General features: G+C 49.1%; 1 protein-coding gene across 2 annotated transcripts in view; it reads left to right on the top strand.

The window, feature by feature from the left end:
* The window catches only part of ptprt (protein tyrosine phosphatase receptor type T), a 1,581,811-nt gene that overhangs the window by 578,871 nt on the left and 983,994 nt on the right, over positions 1–18,946 (top strand). For both annotated transcript variants that reach the window (XM_038803435.1, XM_038803434.1), the window contains one exon: positions 10,957–11,228. In XM_038803435.1, the coding sequence (XP_038659363.1) occupies positions 10,957–11,228 (272 nt within the window). The remainder of the gene's footprint in view (positions 1–10,956; positions 11,229–18,946) is intronic.

Genomic DNA, 18,946 nt, shown 5'->3' with positions numbered 1-18,946 from the left:
AAATGTAAATGTCACCACACTCCCATAGGCTGCTCTCCCTTTTAAGAGAGAGCTGACTGGTTGAGATTTAACCTCAGGTGATGGGCAAGTTTGAAAAGTTGGCGCCTTCATGGCTTACAGCAGCCGGTATGGGAATTGAACCCACGCTGATGGTATCACTCCACATCACAAACCAGCCTTCCAGCCAACTGAGCTAATCAATCCCTATCATAGCAACATAACATGTTCGGGAAGAATTAATTGCTTTGTGAAGGAATGAAATATATTCACTGGACCTCCAACAAAGTGAGCTAAACATTTCTGTATGATATAAACTGGGTGGATTTGGCAACTTCCTAAGTAGTGCTAATGACTGGTAGTATTGCTTGACGAAAGAATAATTAAGTTACAACTGAAAGTTGGGATGTGATCCATTGAGGAAAACACCCTTGTGTAATTTTCAATCAAAAATTCTGACTCAATGCCGTGTGCTATTTAGAACAATCGGATAATGCTCACCAGCCACAATAATAGTGTTCCCAGAAGATCAGTCTTTATTTGGTAGAAATGACTTAAGTATCAACATTGAACTGTTGGCAATTTAATGGAATACTATAATAATGTTACTCTTTAGAGTCGCCAATCTGATACTGAGGCTCTTTTTATGATATGATGTTATGTCCCAACAGCGTCGCCAATACTGTGGGTGTTTCTATTTCTCATACTGAACCACAAGGCTTTCCCATATATCGGTCAAATGACCACACAACCAGTCAGTCAGTTCAAGTTCAAAGATGGTTTATTTACACACAAGGGTTATTTCGACATGCAAGCACAATACACTTCAAGTTAAACTACACCTATCAACTACAATAACCTATACTTAACTTCAGGCGACTGGCACTGTGCAAGTGGACAAGGCCTTTATTTTGATCACGTGGCTTGTTTGAAGAAGTGGCTCTGTCTCTGCTGAGCTCATCCGTCAGATAGCGATCGTTGGTCTTGAACTTGGCTGTCTGGTCATTATGCTACAGTTGGGCTGGCACAGGCTGGATTCAAAGGAGGCTGGCACAGGCCGGGTCCAAAAGAGACAGAGCACATGGCTGTGTCCCCTTTTATTCCTCTGGGATTTTGAGCTCTTTGGGACAGTCCTTGATCTTGGACCCAATAGTTCGACAGGGCTTCGATCATTACCTTCGATTTCGGCCAATAAAGGGGTGGGTGCCTTCGTGGCTAGGCGGGTCCTTAGTGGTCATTGACATTGGCAGTTGGGCTCTCTGAGTAAAGGGAGTGGTGCCGATCAGTCTGTGGCTGTGTATCGGTTCCTAGAGTGCAGTCCTATTGTTCTGGGGAAATGCGCCATTAGATTGCAAACAAGCAGGGGTTTTGATCAGGTCTGGCTATCTGGGTTGCAAATACACAGAAGCTCTGTATCTGTCTAAGTCCCGGGTTGGCCATAATTCCCATGGTCCTTTGGTCATCTCAGATGGCTACAGAACCCTTTGGCATTAGCTACGAAACACAGAAAATAAAATGAATTCTTGGTTAAGGTTGAAATTTCTTAGCTCTTACTCAAATTCAGAGAATGAAAGAAATTCAAGTTCAAGTGCTTGTTGAGAACATGTGACTTTGAAATGGGCAATTGTGTTGTTAATTACAAAGATCACATTCTGATTTTTCACATGGAAATAATCAGTGATATTGGGCTGGATTCTCCCCTACCCAGCGTGACGGAGGGTCCCGGCGTAAGGGAGTGGTGCCAACCACTCAGGGGTCGGGCCTCCCCAAAGGTGGGGAATTCTCCCCACCATTGGGGGCCAGCTCCGCGCCGGAGCGGTTGGCACCAGAAGACCGGCGCAAAAAACCGGCGCCCCCGGCAGCGGGGCTGGCCGAAAGGCTTTCGCCGGTCGGCGCATGCGCCGGCAGTGACGTCAGCGGCCAGCTGCCGCTGACGTCACCACCGGCGCATGCGCGATGTGGGTTTCTCTTCCACTTCCGCCATGGCGGAGGCCGTGGCGGCCGCGGAAGGCGAAAGAGTGCCACCAGGGCACTGGCCCGGAGTCTGAGCGGGGGGCCACGTCGCGGGCCAGGCCACCGTGGGGGCACCCCCCGGGGTTCGATCGTCCCCCGCCCTCCCAGGACACCAGGGCCCGCTCGCGCCGCTGATCCCGCCGTTACAGGCCTCCCAGCGGCGGGACTTCGGCCCATCCGGGCCGGAGAATCACCGCAGGGGCCTCGCCGATCGGAGTGGCGTGAGTCCCGCCACTTCCCGGGTGGCGGAGAATCTCTGCCACGGCGGGGACGGGATTTTAGGCGGCCCCAGGGATTCTCCGACCCTGCTGGGGGTCGGAGAATTTCGCCCATTGTACGGATCAGTTGATAAGTACAATAGCTAAGGGTATAGTTTGCTTGAAAAACAATATAATCCGTTACGCTCCTGTGAACAAAAGCACTGACTTTTCCTACCAGTGTTGGACTTCCGAAAGTAACACTGATTGTGTTCAAACTCAAATAAGTGCAGGTTTCTACAGTCTCATTGAATACATTATGCAAAAGCTTGGTTGGTGTGTTGTGCAAAATGAACAATCACAATTATATATAATTATAATTTAATTTTGTATGTGCATAGTACCTCAGGCTCTCACCTGACTATGCCTTCTGCCTCACTCCTCAACGTTTGAGACTGGATTACTCAATCACTAACCTGAATCTAGAAAGTACCAAGCACACAAGGCAACTCACATGCTGATATAACATAGCCAATGAAAATATCTTTCTCCTGTGCCAAGTTCAGTTGAGCATTTTCTCAAAAACGTCTGCAGTATAATTGTAGCTGGTTGCACATTGCACAACATTTCTCTGCAACATAAGAATTGAGCTTTCAGAACAACCACTTTATGTCTTTGCTGTGAATACTGATGAACAGCAGAAGCCTAGGCATGAATCACATAATTTAAGGAGGGCATTGATGGACAGTTTTTATTTTACCTTCACTCTCAGAACGTGGGTGTTGTTGGCAAACCAGGCATTATTTTTGCCCATTCCTAGTTGCCCTGCAAAGGTGGCGGTGAGCCAGCTTCTTAAGTTGCTTCAGCCCCTCCAGTGAAATTACTCTCACAATTGTGGCCTGTAGTGAGTTACAAGATTTTGACCAATTAGCAACAAAGGAACTTCAATATGCATCTAAGTCAGGTGATTTGTGATTTGGAGGGGAAATTGACGGTCATGGCATTTCTCAACTCCTTTTAACTAATGGAGGATAGGGCAGCACGGTGGCTCAGTGGGTTAGCCCTGTAGCCTCACGGCGCCGAGGTCCCAGGTTCGATCCCGGCTCTGGGTCACTGTCCGTGTGGAGTTTGCACATTCTCCCCGTGTCTGCGTGGGTTTCGCCCCCACAACCCAAAGATGTGCAGGTTAGTTGGATTGGCCATGCTAAATTGCCCCTTAATTGGAAAAAATGAATTGGGTACTCTAAATTTAAAAAAAAAACTAATGGAGGATGTGGGTGAGACCATAAGAATTAGGAGCAGAAGTAGGCCATTCAGCCCATCGAGTCTGCTCCACCACTCAGTGAGATCATGAATGATCTGATATGATAATATCTCAACTCTACTTTCCTGCCTTATTACTATAACCTTTGATTCCCTAACTGATTTTGAAGGTGCTGACAAAGAATCTTTGGCGAGCTGCTGCAATATATTCTGTAAATAGGCACAGTGCAACCATGGTTTTCTTTTGGTGAAGGGAATAGATATTTAGATGAGTGGATGAGAATTCTATCAATCAGATTGTCCTATGTTGTCTGTACATCCTCAGAGACTTCGACCAGTTTATTACTCAAGCATTTTAGCCCGATGCCCTTATTTGCGAGATGAACAATGGACAAATACAAGTTTATGATTCAACCAAATTTATTATTAAACAGTAAAATAGTCACCTCCTCCCTTAAATTATTCCAAACAATAATAATAATAATCCCAAGATTCTTAATACTACCCGTGCCGAAGAACCCAGTCAAGCTGCAGGTCCAATTCTCTGAGTATTGGTTGTCTCGACCTTCATCCTCGAAGGTGGGTCTCACACACTGCTTCCTTCCCGCCCTCTTGTCGGTTGTTGCATCTCCTCTGCTAACTGGACGCTGAGTCTTCACAAGGGAGGGTCCTGGGTGGTTGATACCCCTCTTCGTGCCTTTCCAGAAGGTTCTCTGGTCCTTGGCCAATGAGGTCTTGGGGCGAGGGTCGCAACACCCAATGGAGTTGTCAATTGCAACTCTATAGGACACCAAGAACCCATCCCCAGGGGTCCTTCACCAGGTACATTCTCCACAAGTAAAATTACTCCATAGATATGTGGTAATGGCGGGAAAACTGGGTGCCAGAAAGTCTAGCTTTATCTGGGCAATCCACAACATTTGATCCATTTGAATGGGACTGATTATCTCCTGATGTCTTGTTAACAGGACAGGCCCTGACCTGTCCCGACTGCCTGCCTCTGTTCAGTGGGTTCGAACTTGACTGTTTCAATTCCCATCAGGCCTGCCTGGAACTGACTGTGGTTTAATTGTCCAATCCGTAATTTAAAGTGCCCAATTTTATATTGAACATAGAAAATAGAACATTACAGCGCAGTACAGGCCCTTCAGCCCTCGATATTGCGCTGACCTGTGAAACCACTCTTAAGCCCATCTACACTATTCCCTTATCGTCCATATGCCTATCCAATGACCATATTAATGCGTTTAGTGTTGACGAGTGCCCTACCGTTGCAGGCAGGGCATTCCACGCCCTTACTACTCTCTGAGTAAAGAATCTACCTCTGACATCTGTCCTATATCTATCTCCCCTCAATTTAAAGCTATGTCCCCTCATGCTGGACATCACCATCCGAGGAAAAAGGCTCTCAATGTTCACCCTATCTAATTCTCTGATCAGCCTCAATTAAGTCACCTCTTAACCTTCTTCTCTCTAACGAAAACAGCCTCAAGACCTTCAGCCTTTCCTCATATCTTCCCTCCATACCAGGCAACATTCTTGTAAATCTCCTCTGTACCCTTTCCAATGCTTCCACATCCTTCCTACAATGCGGCGACCAGAACTGCACGCAATACTCCAAATGCGGCCGCAACAGAGTTTTTTACAACTGCAACATGACCTCATGGCTCCGAAACTCAATTCCTCTACCAATAAAAGCTAACACACCGTACGCCTTCTTAACAACCCTCTCAACCTGGGTGGCAACTTTCAGGGATCTATGAACATGGACACCGAGATCTCTCTGCTTGTCCACACTACCAAGAATTTTACCATTAGCCTTGTACACTGCCGTCCTGTTATTCCTTCCAAAATGAATCACCTCACACTTTTCTGCATTAAATTCCATTTGCCACCTGTCAGCCCAGCTCTGCAGCTTATCTATGTCCCTCTGTAACTTGTAAAATCCTTCTGCACTGTCCACAACTCCACCGACTTTAGTGTCATCTGCAAATGTACTCACCCATCCTTCTACGCCCTCCTCCAAGTCATTTATAAAAATGACAAACAGCAGCGGCCCCAAAACAGATCCTTGTGGTACACCACTAGTAACTCGACTCCAGTCTGAACATTTCCCATCAACCACCACCCTTTGTCTTCTGTCAGCTAGCCAATTTTGGATCCAAACTGCTGAATCACCCTGCATCCCATGCCTCTGTATTTTCTGAAATAGCCTACCGTGGGGAACCTTATTGAGCCTAAAACCCAGGCCGTTGTCCATTTTGCCTCACCTTGATGGTATCAGTTTTTTTGAGTGCTGTTGTAACTGCAATCAGAAATCAAGGGGAGAATATTCCATTGCACTCCAGGGCCAGGATTCTCCCCTACCCGGCGGGGTGAGGGGTCCCGGCGTGATGGAGTGGCAAGAACCACTCCGCCATCGGGCCGCCCCCAAGGTGCGGATGTCTCCGCACCTTTAGGGGCCAAGCCCTTACCTTGAGGGGCTAGGCCCGCGCTGGAGTGGTTGGCGCTCCGCTGGCTGGTGTGGAAGGCCTTTGGCGCCACACCAGTCGGGGCCGAAGGGACTTCGCCGGCCGGAGGAAGTCCGCGCATGCACCGGAGTGTCAGCGGCTGCTGACGTCATCCCCCCCATGCACAGGGGAGGGGGTCACTTTTGCCTCCACCATGGTGAAGACCATGGTGATGGCAGAAGGAAAAGAGTCCCCCCCCCCCCCGGCACAGGCCTGCCCGCCGATCGATGGGGGGGGGAGGGGGCGCCGACAGGGGTGGCTAATTCCCGCCCCTGCCGAATCTCTGATGCCGGAGAATTCAGGACACAGCGGGGGTGGGATTTACGCCGGCCCCCGGCAATTCTCCGACCCGGCGGGGTATCGGAGAATCCCGCCCCAGTTCTTTACCTCAAGTGGCAGAGAGACTTTGAAAATATGCGAGGTGAGCTACTAACTATAGAATAGTCAATGATCTGCTCTGGTAGGGCAGCACGGTGGCCTAGTGGTTAGCATAACCGCCTCACGGCGCTGAGGTCCCAGGTTCGATCCCGGCTCTGGGTCACTGTCCGTGTGGAGTTTGCACGTTCTCCCCGTGTCTGCGTGGGTTTCGCCCCCACAACCCAAAAATGTGCAGAGTAGGTGGATTGGCCGTGCTAAATTGCCCCTTAATTGGAAAAAATAATTGGCTAATCTAAATTTAAAAAAAAAAAATGATCTGCTCTGGTAACCATGACATTTATATGACTGGTCCAGTTAAGTTTCTACTCAATGATGACACAAAGGATGACAGTGAGGGAATGTGTAATGAAATTGCCATTGATGCCCAAAAGGAGGTTGTTAAGCTCTCTCAAGTTGGAGATTTTATTGGGGAACAATCTCTTCACTCTTCCTGAAAAGCTTAAAGAAGTTTTGTCAATTTTTTTCTTGCATTGTTTAAGTTTATCTAAATCTCAGATCTTCAATGCCTTCTCAGTCTTTGGTGCAGCAGTGAATGATATGGCTGTGAGAATCTTCCCTGGAGCCATAGGTCATTCGTCTTCTGAAGCCCTTTCCATGTGCTTCGAGGGAGCAACAAGTTCCTCAGAGAGTCCTGAGGTCCCTTCTAGTTCCAGAGTGACGATGGGTCAATGCTCTTCCGTCTTCTCTCTTGAATCAGCCCTTTGCTGATGAGTCGTCATTGTCCTTGCAGTTCAGTCAATCTGCAATCAATACTCTGCTTTTCAGCAATGCCACTAAAGTGCTCTCCCATTCTGATGATGTCCTCCTCAACAAAGAAGGAACCTCACGTATCACCAAGACCTCTTCCCTAAGGGCTGAAAATACTGTGGAAGACTGAATCGCCCAGGTCTGTGATTTGGGGAGGGGAAAGATAAGAGTTGGTGATAGATAGAAGCTGTAGTTGTAAAAAGGAAGTTAAAGAAATGTAATGTAAATATTTAAAGCTATAGGGTGGGATTTTCCGGCTATTCCCGATAGCAGGATCTTCTGATCCCATCAACCGTTCCCATCAGCCATTGGAGGGTCCAAACAATGGGATACCCATTGACAGTAGCAGGACAGGAAGAGCCTGCCTCCAGCCATGGGATGCACCTCTGCCCCCACAAAATGCGCCACGGTAAATGCAAAAAATCCCGGCCATGGTTTCATATTGTTGTTGAAAATTGGACAACATACTTGCGGGGAGGTGCTCTATAAAGGGTTAAGAGATGGGATATGCTACTGCATAACACAGATGATTGTGTGCCATTGACATTAGTTGGTCATGTGCTAAACTCTCTCTCTTAATCTCTCTCTGTCTCTCATGAGAGAAGGGAAGGTTGGAACACTGTCCAGGAGTAACGTGCTTTGAAGGAAAAGCAGAATAGTTCCGAAGGCCGTTGTGAACTCGGCCGAGGTTCATGACGGCCTCAGAGCCCGCTCCCCGCACCTAATTCACCCCCACCCGGGGGGCTAGGAGCGGGTCTCCATCTTTCCCGGCCGCGACCTCGTCACACCGAGAATGTGAAGTCATCCGCGCATGCCGTCTTTCTCCACCGCCGCCCGGCAAGACGTGGCGGCTTGATCTTGCCGGGCGGCGGAGGGGAAAGAGTGCGTCCATGTTGGACGCTGGCCCGACGATCAGTGGGCACCGATCGCGGGCCTGTCCCTTCCCGAGCACAGTCGTGGTGCTCCCGTGCCAATCGGGCCCCTAGATGCCCCAAACAGGCATCTGGCGCTCGTTTCACGAATGCAGCGACCAGGTTTGGTTGCTGGCGTGTTGAAACGGGCGTGAAGGGCCGGCCGCTCGGCCCATCGGGCTTGGAGAATCGCCGTTCATCGTGAAAAACGGCGAGCGCCGATTTTTCCGAGCGAGGGAGAGAATCGCTGGGGGCGCCAGGGGGCGTGAAAAATGACGGGAGGCCCTCCCACGATTCTCCCACGCCACGTGGGGAGTGGAGAATTCCGCCCCTTGTGTCTGGAACAGATAGGTGAGATGTCCTTGAGGAAGGAGTCTCACATAATGCCCACTGAGCTCTTGGATTTTAACAAAAAACCTACCTGCATTTAATTTAAATGTTCAGCAAGTGGGAACTGTTTGCACTCTATGAATATTTAAATTTTAACTGTTGAAATGAAATGAAATGAAAATGAAATGAAATGAAAATCGCTTATTGTCACGAGTAGGCTTCATTGAAGTTACTGTGAAAAGCCCCTAGTCGCCACATTCCGGCGCCTGTCCGGGGAGGCTGGTACGGGAATCGAACCGTGCTGCTGGCCTGCTTTAAAAACCAGCGATTTAGGTGAGTGAGCTAAATCAGCCCGGCAAGATTGCTTATTGTCACAAGTAGGCTTCAAATGTAGTTACTGTGAAAAGCCCCTCGTCGCCACATTCCGGCGCCTGTTTGGGAATTGAATCCGCGCTGCTGGCCTGCCTTGGTCTGCTTTCAAAGCCAGCGATTTAGCCCACTGTGCTAATTCTCCCCATGTCCTCCCCATTCTCCCAATGGGAGAAAGCCAACCGTCTAGTTGCAACCTCAGATGCAGACTCCTGTCATGTCCTTTTAAGACTCAACGCTTTCCACTTCTATCAACACTGTATAATGTTGGAAACATGTATAACACAGAGAATAGTTCATTCCCAAAACATGAAGTCTGTCCCTTTGCATTATTTGAATGTGGACTTGAATAATCAGCTGAATGTGAAACTCACTGATTTAGCATCCAAGTCAAAGTGGAAGATAGCACCGTTGAAGAGTTATAAGAATAATCTTTTATTGTCACAAGTATAAAGTAACTGTGAAAATCCTCTAGTCGCCAGATTCCGGCACCCGTTCGGGTAAGCTGGTACGGGAATTGAGCCTGCGCTGCTGTCCTTATTCTGCATTACAAACCAACTGCCTAGCCCACTGAGCTTAACCAGCCCAGAGTTGTAAGTAGAAGGGGCTGAATGGTCTCCTAGTGTGTGTTGTAAATATCATGGTTTTACGAAAACACTTTATTAACTTGCTGGTGGTAACTCCAGTTTGCCAGAAAAGCGTTGTTGACCATCCAGAGCAAATTTAATACTTGTTCATTTTTCCTAAACATTAACATTTGGCGAATAGTTGCCTATCATCATTTGCAATTCAAAATTCTACCTGCTTGTCTAATAATTATATTTTTCCCACAAAGATCTATTAAGAAAGGCTGGGATAATTTACTCAATAATGAGGAAGCCGGAATATAATTACCTGATCCTAGCTCTGAGATTTCATTACATGGTTCTGAGGGTAGTTTATTAATGACATTAATCAGCAAAGCCAATGGGGAGGTTGATAACAAAAAGTTGTAACACTTAAATATTCATTCATGTTGACCTCAGCTGTGAAGCTATTCCTAAAGTGAAATGAATGGAACAAGTTGACATATTTTACAGAAAGCCGAAAGAATAATTCAAATGCAATTGACAATATTGTTTCTTTCGACAGCTCCTTGTACAAAATTAATACACTCAATAAATTATGTACTTAATGTAAGAATTTACAAGAAATTATTATATGAAAACTCCAAACCGGTAGTCTTAATAACATTCAAAGAATCTTTATCCCGTTCATCATATGTACGATTTAAATATAAATTGTATGTTTTGAACAAGCACAGAAAACATGAATTATTAACAGAGTATTGTCTTGTTCTTTGCTGAAACCTGTGCAGTTATATTTCTACCCTCTGCAGTTTAAAATTTTATTTACGGCTGAAGGTTATCCACAGAACCAGTGAACTGACCTTGCCACAACAGACATAATTTGGAAACAAGCCTTTGTTGTTCCAGCTGACATGAGGGAATATGTATAATTTTACCTTTATGAGATTAAAATAATGGAAATGAATAGATAATGTCAGAGGATAACACAGCAGACTTCAAATATCAAAAGGTGAATTCAAAATAAAATACTGTTTACATGGTAATAATGGCAATTGAATGCCACAATGTCTTTCTACAGTATACTTACAGGAAATAGGAATTTGGTTAGTGCATGATGTTTCAATGTATTAATCTGCAGAATGAAATAGATCTCTGGTATTATCATTTAGAACAACTGACCCTACTTGATCACTCATGGAGATTTGTTTTATTCAGATAGAAAGAACCATACTCAGTTGGATTTATCAAAATAATTGATTGATTAAATAAAAATATGTGGATTTTGAAGTGTTAGCATGTGGAGGAGATTGGTGTTTGGTAGGTTTAATGCATTATCTGGTGCCTCCAATAGTAATTGCATAAACTTGCATAATAATTGCAGCATTGTTCAGCCCATCAAGTCAGTTATAATTTCCAAACTTCGCTGTAAGCAGTATATCATTGACAAATTTCAATGTGAATTAATTCAAATATCAGATTTGTTGATGTCCCAACAATGTGTTAACTTTACTTTCAACGTACATATCATTGATTCAAACAAGATGACAACAACTAATACTGTGAAGTGAACTCCATTATTTGAACTTTAAAAAATTATTTCCAATTCTTCTAGGATCCTTTATGATGGTAAACAGCTCTGGACGAATATCAGGACAGAAGGCGCATCTCTTATTACCTGTGTTGAAAGAAAATGACACACACTGCATTGACTTTCACTATTTTCTGTCAAGCAAGGACAGATCAAGTCCGGGTGCTTTAAATGTCTACGTGAAAGTTAATGGTGGACCTCAAGGCAACCCTGTGTGGAATGTGTCTGGGATAGTTACTGAAGGATGGATTAAGACAGAACTGGCTATCAGCACATTTTGGCCGAACTATTATCAGGTAAGGTTGTGGCATGGACAAGATGGGCCGAATGGCCTCCTGTGCTGTAGCTTTTCTATGATTCTATGAATATTGCATATATGGGCCAGATTATATAGTATTAACAGGCTGTGTTAGTGAGAGCTTATGTGCAGGCGACGTTTCTAACTAAGGCTAAGGGGCTTTTCACAGTAACATAATTGCAGTGTTAATGTAAGCCTACTTGTGACAATAAAAAGATTATTATTATTATTATAACATTACCAGCACTGCTGTGTTGTCAGTTGTCAGCAAAGGTGTATGGAAACCAGGGGCCGAATTCTCCGCTGTCGGGATTCTCTGTTGTGCAGCAGTGCACCCATGCCCGGGGATTTCCCATGGGGCTGCCCACAGTGGGAAACCCCATTGGCTGGCTGACGAGATGGAGAATCCCACTGCACCAAAACCAGTGCGGCGAGATGGAGAATCCCGCCCCGAAGTTTCTTCATGACGGAAAGGGGGGTTAAAGTATGGAGAGTCATTTATGGCTGTTCAGGTGTGGCCTTTGGAACTGGCTCAGAGCAACATGACAAAGATTTCCAAGTTGTTCACCAAACCAGCCTCTGGGTTTCAGTTGGTTTATGGTTGAGGAAAAGGAGAGAAGATAATTGAAAATAATAATTTTCCTTCACCCTCTAAAAACTAAATTGGAGCCAACACAAAGTTGACCCTGCTCCACTGGTGACTCGCACAACTAGTCCTGCCGAGTATCCAGAATAACATAAATAAATCAGGCAGTGCTGACATCAGAATGGGCATATCTTGGATATGCTAGTGTGGGAGTGGTACAAGAAGCAGTATTTGACAGCCATGGGAGCAGAAGCCAAAGCAACCTATTGAAAAGTTTATAAATTGCAGATATATATTTCATTTCTGCTGCCTTTAATATTTTTGGCCATTCTATGCAAGGACCCAGGGTTTCAAACAGTGTGGGCTTTCCTGAGGCAGTGTTTTGACGTTTTTCCAATGTTCAGCTGTTTGGGTGTGCAGGAAATGGAAATCATTGGAAATCCGGGAGGCGATGTGAATTCATTGACCACGACTAATTTATCCAGCAACTGTAAATATCATACTCCAGCAACCCATGATAATTACACTCTATGCTCTGCAGGGTGGAGGCCCATCAGGTTTCCCAAATGTTTCAAATATGTATCCAACAGTCTTTTTAAAGGTAATGGACGTGATCTTCTGGCCTCCTTACGTTCCCGCTCAAGCAAAAAGAGGCCGGTGAATAGCGGGAGAGGCCAAAAACGATATCCGCGCCAAGCGCCAAACAGTTTTCCATGCAACCGGCCCGCTCCAGTAGGCAAAATCAGGATCCCACTTAAGCCCTATTTCCATACAATTAATGAGAGCCACCCCTTATCCAATGGCCTCCCAATATTCAGCGTCCTCCCCAGCAAGTGCTCTCGCTGGCGCAGATCAGTACTCCTTTTGAAAAATGTGAACCTGGCAGAAGGGCTTGTGTGGAGAGCCGAGGAGTTGAATCGTCATCTTTGCTCACAGACAAAGAGCCCAGAGGCGCTGAGCTTGCTGCCCCTGTGCTCAGTGGGGGGTGGGGCATGCTCGGCTGAAGGTGGGGGACCCTCCTCAGGGGTGAGCCGCCATGGAAGGGTGCGGGGGCAACCAGGGGAGCAACTGCTCGCAGCCCAAAATGCCAACCACTGAATCATGTGTACCCATTCGGGAGAAAAACCTTTGTTCCTGCCCCTCTGCCCCAATGACCACCCATAGCCCCCACCAAGAGCCGTGGCCTCTGCAGCTGAATGCTATAGCTTCCAGGGAATTGACAGTCATGGTTAAGTGAGCACTTCACACAACCTAAATGAATTCCCGTGGGTGGGCGGGCCTTGTAGCATGTGGGAGCCATTGCCTACTATCCCAATTAAACTGTGATGCCTGGACAGTGTATCTGAACACTGCAGGAGGGAACACCACACGTGCAGCAGCCAATATCCAAACACGCAGTAGATGGGACATTGCTCCAGGGGATGGGTCCATGACTAGAGGGTGGGTGGGTGCCACGGGGAGGGGACGAGCTCCGGTCCGGTTGATGATGTGAGCGGTCGTCCAGGTTGCAGGGTCTGGGGTCTGGTGAGGCGGGCCCGCTGCGGCTGGATTTGCGTGGGCAGGGAATTCCGGGTGGAGGGGGTTGGGGGGGATCTGTCGGTGAATGGAGTATCCCGGAGTTGGAGCCACCGTTGTTTGTCAGTCTAACACCCTTTCCCAATGCCTTACAGATATTGAGTGCTATGGCAGGGATGTTGGGCGCAGAGTTGCCCTCGTGGTGCTGGTGTTACGCCATGCGGCCAGACACTGGAAAAGGCGGCAGCAGCAGCCTCTGCAGATGCTTGAGGTAGCGGCCCATGTATCAGACCACATCCCACACCCTGAGGACCTGGCCACCCATTAGGCTAGGGAAGGACCCAGAGGGAGAGTCCCACACCAGTCCAGGGTGTATAGATGCCGCTGAACATTCGAACAAATGACGGAAAACATGTACCGCAGGCGGTTCCATCTCAACAAGTAGGCAACGCGACACCTGTGCCATTTCCTCGCGAACTTGGCACCACATGGAGGAGGAGGACACCCGCTCCCAGAGGCCATCAAGGTCACTGCAGCTCTGAACTTTTACGCCACAGGATCATTCCAGGGCTTGAGCGGGAACCTGTGTGGTATCTCACAGGCCACAGCCCACAGGTGCATGTGCAGGTCACGAATGCCCTGCATATCTGGGTGGTAGGCTACATTGTCTTTGACATGGACCAGGCTCAGCAATATGCCCAGGCAGCAGGTTTCTCCACCATGAACCAGGTCCAGGGGGTAATAGATGCCTCACATGTCACCCTGTGCTCACTGGGCAATCTGAGGGTGCCGTATGTTAACAGAAAGGGGCTCCACTCCCTTAACATTCAGCTCGTGTGTGACCACCAGGTGAAGATAATACATGTGTGTGCGCGCTTCCCGGGGGGGTGCACGGCAGGCACATCCTGGGGCATTCGGTCATCCCTGTCCTCTTCGAGGTGAATCCCAGGATGAGTGGCTGGCTCTTGGGGGTAAGGGATATCCGCTGAGGACCTGGCTAATGGCAACAGTATGGAGGCCGGAGACTGAAGTGGAGACCCGATACAACGAGGCCCATGCAGCCACCCAGGTTGTCATTGAGCGGTGCATCGGACTCCTCAAAAGACAGTTCCAATGCCTCGACCACTCCGGTACACCGCCCAGAGGGTCACCCACTGTGTTGTGTTCTGCTGTGTCCTCCACAGCCTTGCACAGCTGCGGGGCGACAAGTTGGTGGTTGATGAGAGGAACATGTGGCCAACTCCGAGGAGGAGGATTTGGGGGATGAGGATGATGAGGAGGCACCGGACCAGAAGGGGCTGGAGGACGAGGCCCGGGAGGAAGCTGAGGCCCAGCCGGAGGCTGCAGGACAGGTGGACCAGTGAGGGTCAAGCAAGCCCGGAGGGCCAGGGAGGCCCTTATACTTGCCCGATTCACTTAGGATATGGCCTGGTCCAGCATCACAACCTTATCCACCCACCATCTCCATTTCTCACCCTCCCAGGGTATGTGTCACATCACTTCAGGGTGCTGGGACTGTGTTGGCACTGTCAACGGGTCACTGTCGAGGGCAGGGGGGGGTGATGATAACCCGCAGATTGCTGAACACTGGGTTGGTGCTCCTCAATCTATGCCATAATCTGACCGCTGGCGGTCTGCTGAGTGCTCGCTCAGACCCATCACCTGCAATGCGGATAAAAGTGACAGAGACTTCCTACTGGTTGTGCACAAGTGTGTTTCTTGTTCAATACAGGTCCCCGCCCAACCGATGGTGCTGCCCACCCACCCCCCCAACCCCCACCCTCCACACCCCTCCTCACTCCCTACCTACCTGTCCCCTCTCCTCTGCTGCCCTCAGTGACCTCGATGTGCTTTGCCTTCCTAGCTCTACCACTACGTCTAGGTGTCTCCCCAGGAGGCATATCAGAGGTGGAGGCAACCAGCTGCTTTCCTCATCCCGTGGCCTTCGATGCTCCTGGTGGGCTTCCCTGGGGGCTCTGGTGTCGGAGGGCATTTGTCGATGGCACATGCACAGCCGTGCTGCCCTGTCCCATGTGCTCACCCTGAAACGTGGCCACATCAGAGGGGTGGACCTCGGTGGAGCTGGTGGCCATCGTTGCCACCCCATGGCATGGGTCTGGGTAGGCACCGAGCGCCCCCTCCTCCCGGTTGGTGCCCATAGGACCCTGGGATCCACCAAGGGATGGAGAGGCAGCTAGTTTGTGCCTTGGCTGCCCTTGCATCATCTGGCTCTGCCAGTCCCGGCGGCGCCCCATAGTCTGGACCATGCTGTCAATGCCCTCGGCGATAATCCTCAGTGACTGGGACATGCTCTCCAGCACCTCAGCAATGCCCACCTGCGACTTGGACAAGCTCCGCAGTGCCTCGGCAATTCCCATCTGAGAGCAGAATATGGCAGCACGGTAGCATGGTGGTTAGCGTAAATGCTTCACAGCTCAGGGTCCCAGGTTCGGTTCCCGGCTGGGTCACTGTCTGTGCGGAGTCTGCACGTCCTCCCCGTGTGTGCGTGGGTTTCCTCCGGGTGCTCCGGTTTCCTCTCACAGTCCAAAGATGTGCGGGTTAGGTGGATTGGCCATGCTAAATTGCCCGTAGTGTCCTAAAAGGTAAGGTTAAGGGGGGGTTCTTTGGGTTACGGGTATAGGGTGGATACGTGGGTTTGAGTAGGGTGATCATTGCTCGGCACAACATCGAGGGCCGAAGGGCCTGTTCTGTGCTGTACTGTTCTATGTTCTATGTCCTGCAGAACCTCATCAAGGTCAGCTTGGTACTTGGTGACATCCCCCAGGGAGGCAGACATACTGCTGAGACCCTCCGCCATGGCCGTCACTGATTGTGTGATTTCTAATGGTGCCAACATTGTGCATCAGATTCTCCACTGCGGTTGGCACCCTAGCAATGTTGGCCTCAGTGCCACGCATTACTGGTAACATTTCCTACGCCCGTAGTCTATGGGTCTCCCCCAATCGGTTATGGATCTGCTGGAGTAACGCTGACATCTCCCTCTGAATGTCCTGGCAGGTCCCTGTCATCTCCATCAGCTCCGGGTAAACCTGTTCCAGAGGCTCAGCATCAGGCTGGGTCCCAGCTGGGTCCAGGGATCCAGCAGCCCTCCGACTCCTGTCTTGCCTGGAAACGGCTGTGTCAGGGCCCTCCGACACCAGAGCCCCCAGGGACGCCCACCAGGAGCATCGAAGGCCACAGGATGAGGAAAGCAGCTGGTTGCCTCCACCTCTGATGTGCATCAGCAGCAGTGTGAGATTGTGCCCCAGAAGCCTGTCCACTAACATTTCCCACCGAGCTGGTGGAGGGTGGCATGACTATAGCGGTTACGTCCTCGGAGCTCTCCTCCAAGGTGTTCTCCTCGGAATCAGGAGAGGGTGCTGCCCTGGATGGGCCGGCACCATCGGCTGGAGGACCTGCAGGAGAATGGACATGTGGTCAGTGGGAGTGATGGGTCAGTTAGCCCGTAAGGCAATCAGTGCTCACGTTTGACAGGTCCTCCAGGTGGAGCCTGGTGGTTCCTCACCTCTGCGACTTCTGCCAGCCCCCATGTGGGTGAACGCCCTGTCCTCGGCCACCCTGGTCACCTGCAGGACCCGCTCCTTGAAGGAGCTGAGGATTCTCAAGTCTGGCACCCCGCTGCCAGTCTGTGCCCTCTCCCGCCGATTACGGGAGAGCTTTTCCTGATGAGACACAGAGAGGGCATCGTTAGCCACATGCGTGGTTCACAGTTGTGGGGGAGGGGGTGTGTGAAGGGGGATTTGGGTTGGGGGGGGCTGAAGGGGTAGGTGGAGGGAGGGCTGAAGGGGGAGGGGTTTGGATGGAGGGCTGGGGGTTGCCTGGGGGATTGGGGAGGTGGATACTCCCTTGGGATGGGGGCAGGGAGTGGGGCGATGGTGTCTCCTCACTCATGCTGCCCGGTGTAGGTCGTTGATCTTCTTCCGGCCCCGGAGGCCAGTCCTCCTGGTCACACTCCCCCAGCTGATTGCTGGAGCTACCTCATCCCAGGCAGCACTGGCAGCCAGGACCCCTATAGAAGAACAGGACATCTCTCCTGGCCTCCACCTCCTGGAGCCTCCCCAGGTCAGCATCCCCGAATCTTGGGGCTGGTCTCATCAACGCGATTGTTGCGAGCTGGCTGCAGTTGGCTGAGTAAGTGCAGCTTAAGTTCTGCTTAACCTTGTTAGCAGGGGGCTAGCAAGCGCGGTCCTGGCGAATCAACCGGTGAACCGTCATTTGCGGCGAGAAGCCCCTGAGTCCTCGTTAAGTGGATCAATTAACGTTAAATTGTGTTGTCGGCCTCACTGGGCCGAGTGCTGGAAAGCTCGCGGCAATTCCTGCGACCACAGTTAGAAATTTTTCCGGAGAATCACGCGCAATATAATATTCCCTTCTCCCACTATTTCATGAAGGCCCTGCTTTCTCAACCTTGTCCCTTGCCTGAGATATCCTGACCCTCCATTTAAATTATCACCAGTCAGCTCTCAAAGGTGAGAGAGGCCTACAGGCCTCTGGCTCTATGGCGACATGTATTTCAAGTCGACTATACCATATCCCAACAACCGACCATTCTAAAACCCATTCTTCAAACCATTTCCTTCATTTTCTTGCTGATGGGCCTTAAACCAACATCCACTAGTCATCAAATTATTGATGTGGAGATGCCAGCGTTGGACTCGGGTGAGCACAATAAGAAGTCTTACAACACCAAGTTGTTTGTTTCAAACACTAGCATGTTGGACTTTAACCTGGTGTTGCAAGACTTCTTACTGTGATCAAATTATTGAGCAGTGGAAACAATTTTCCCCGATTGGATACCTATCCAATCTACTTGCTCCAGAATGATACCAGGCCTTAAAAGGCGAATTTATGAGGAGGAGATGCATAAACTTGTATTCTCATGTGTTTGGAAGGTAAAGGGAATGATCTAATTGAGGTTTTTAAAATGATAAAGGCATGCAAAAGCTATTTTCTATGGTACAGAATCCAGAACAAGAGGGTAAAATTTCAAAACCTAGAGCCAAGTTATTTAGGAATGGACACAGGAGCAATCCTTTCACAAATCTAGAACTTGCTATATTAAAGGGGCCTCACGGTAGCATGGTGGTTAGCATCAATGTTTCACAGCTCCAGGGTCCCAGGTTCGATTCCCGGCTGGGTCACTGTCTGTGTGGAGTCTGCACGTCCTCCCCGTGTGTGCGTGGGTTTCCTCCGGGTGCTCCGGTTTCCTCCCACAGTCCAAAGATGTGCGGGTTAGGTGGATTGGCCATGCTAAATTGCCCGTAGTGTAAGGTTAATGGGGGGATTGTTGGGTTACGGGTATACGGGTTACGTGGGTTTAAGTAGGGTGATCATTGCTCGGCACAACATCGAGGGCCGAAGGGCCTGTTCTGTGCTGTACTGTTCTTCTTCTTCTTCTAAAATGCAATGGATGAATGACGATTGAAATTTCCAAGTTTGAGATTTTGATTAGGAAAGGCTAACAAATGATATGAATCAGAAAAGGTTAAATTAAGCTTAGGTATAGATCAGCCATGAATGGTGATGCAAATGTGAGGCTGAATGACCTAGTGTGGTTGTTATCGCTTCCTGAAATGACCTCGAGTCCTCTTCAA

The sequence above is a fragment of the Scyliorhinus canicula genome, chromosome 7, assembly GCF_902713615.1.
Source record: "Scyliorhinus canicula chromosome 7, sScyCan1.1, whole genome shotgun sequence".
Lineage (NCBI taxonomy): Eukaryota > Metazoa > Chordata > Chondrichthyes > Carcharhiniformes > Scyliorhinidae > Scyliorhinus > Scyliorhinus canicula.
Note: the sequence above shows the minus strand (reverse complement) of the source record. Positions and strands in the feature narration are given on the sequence as shown.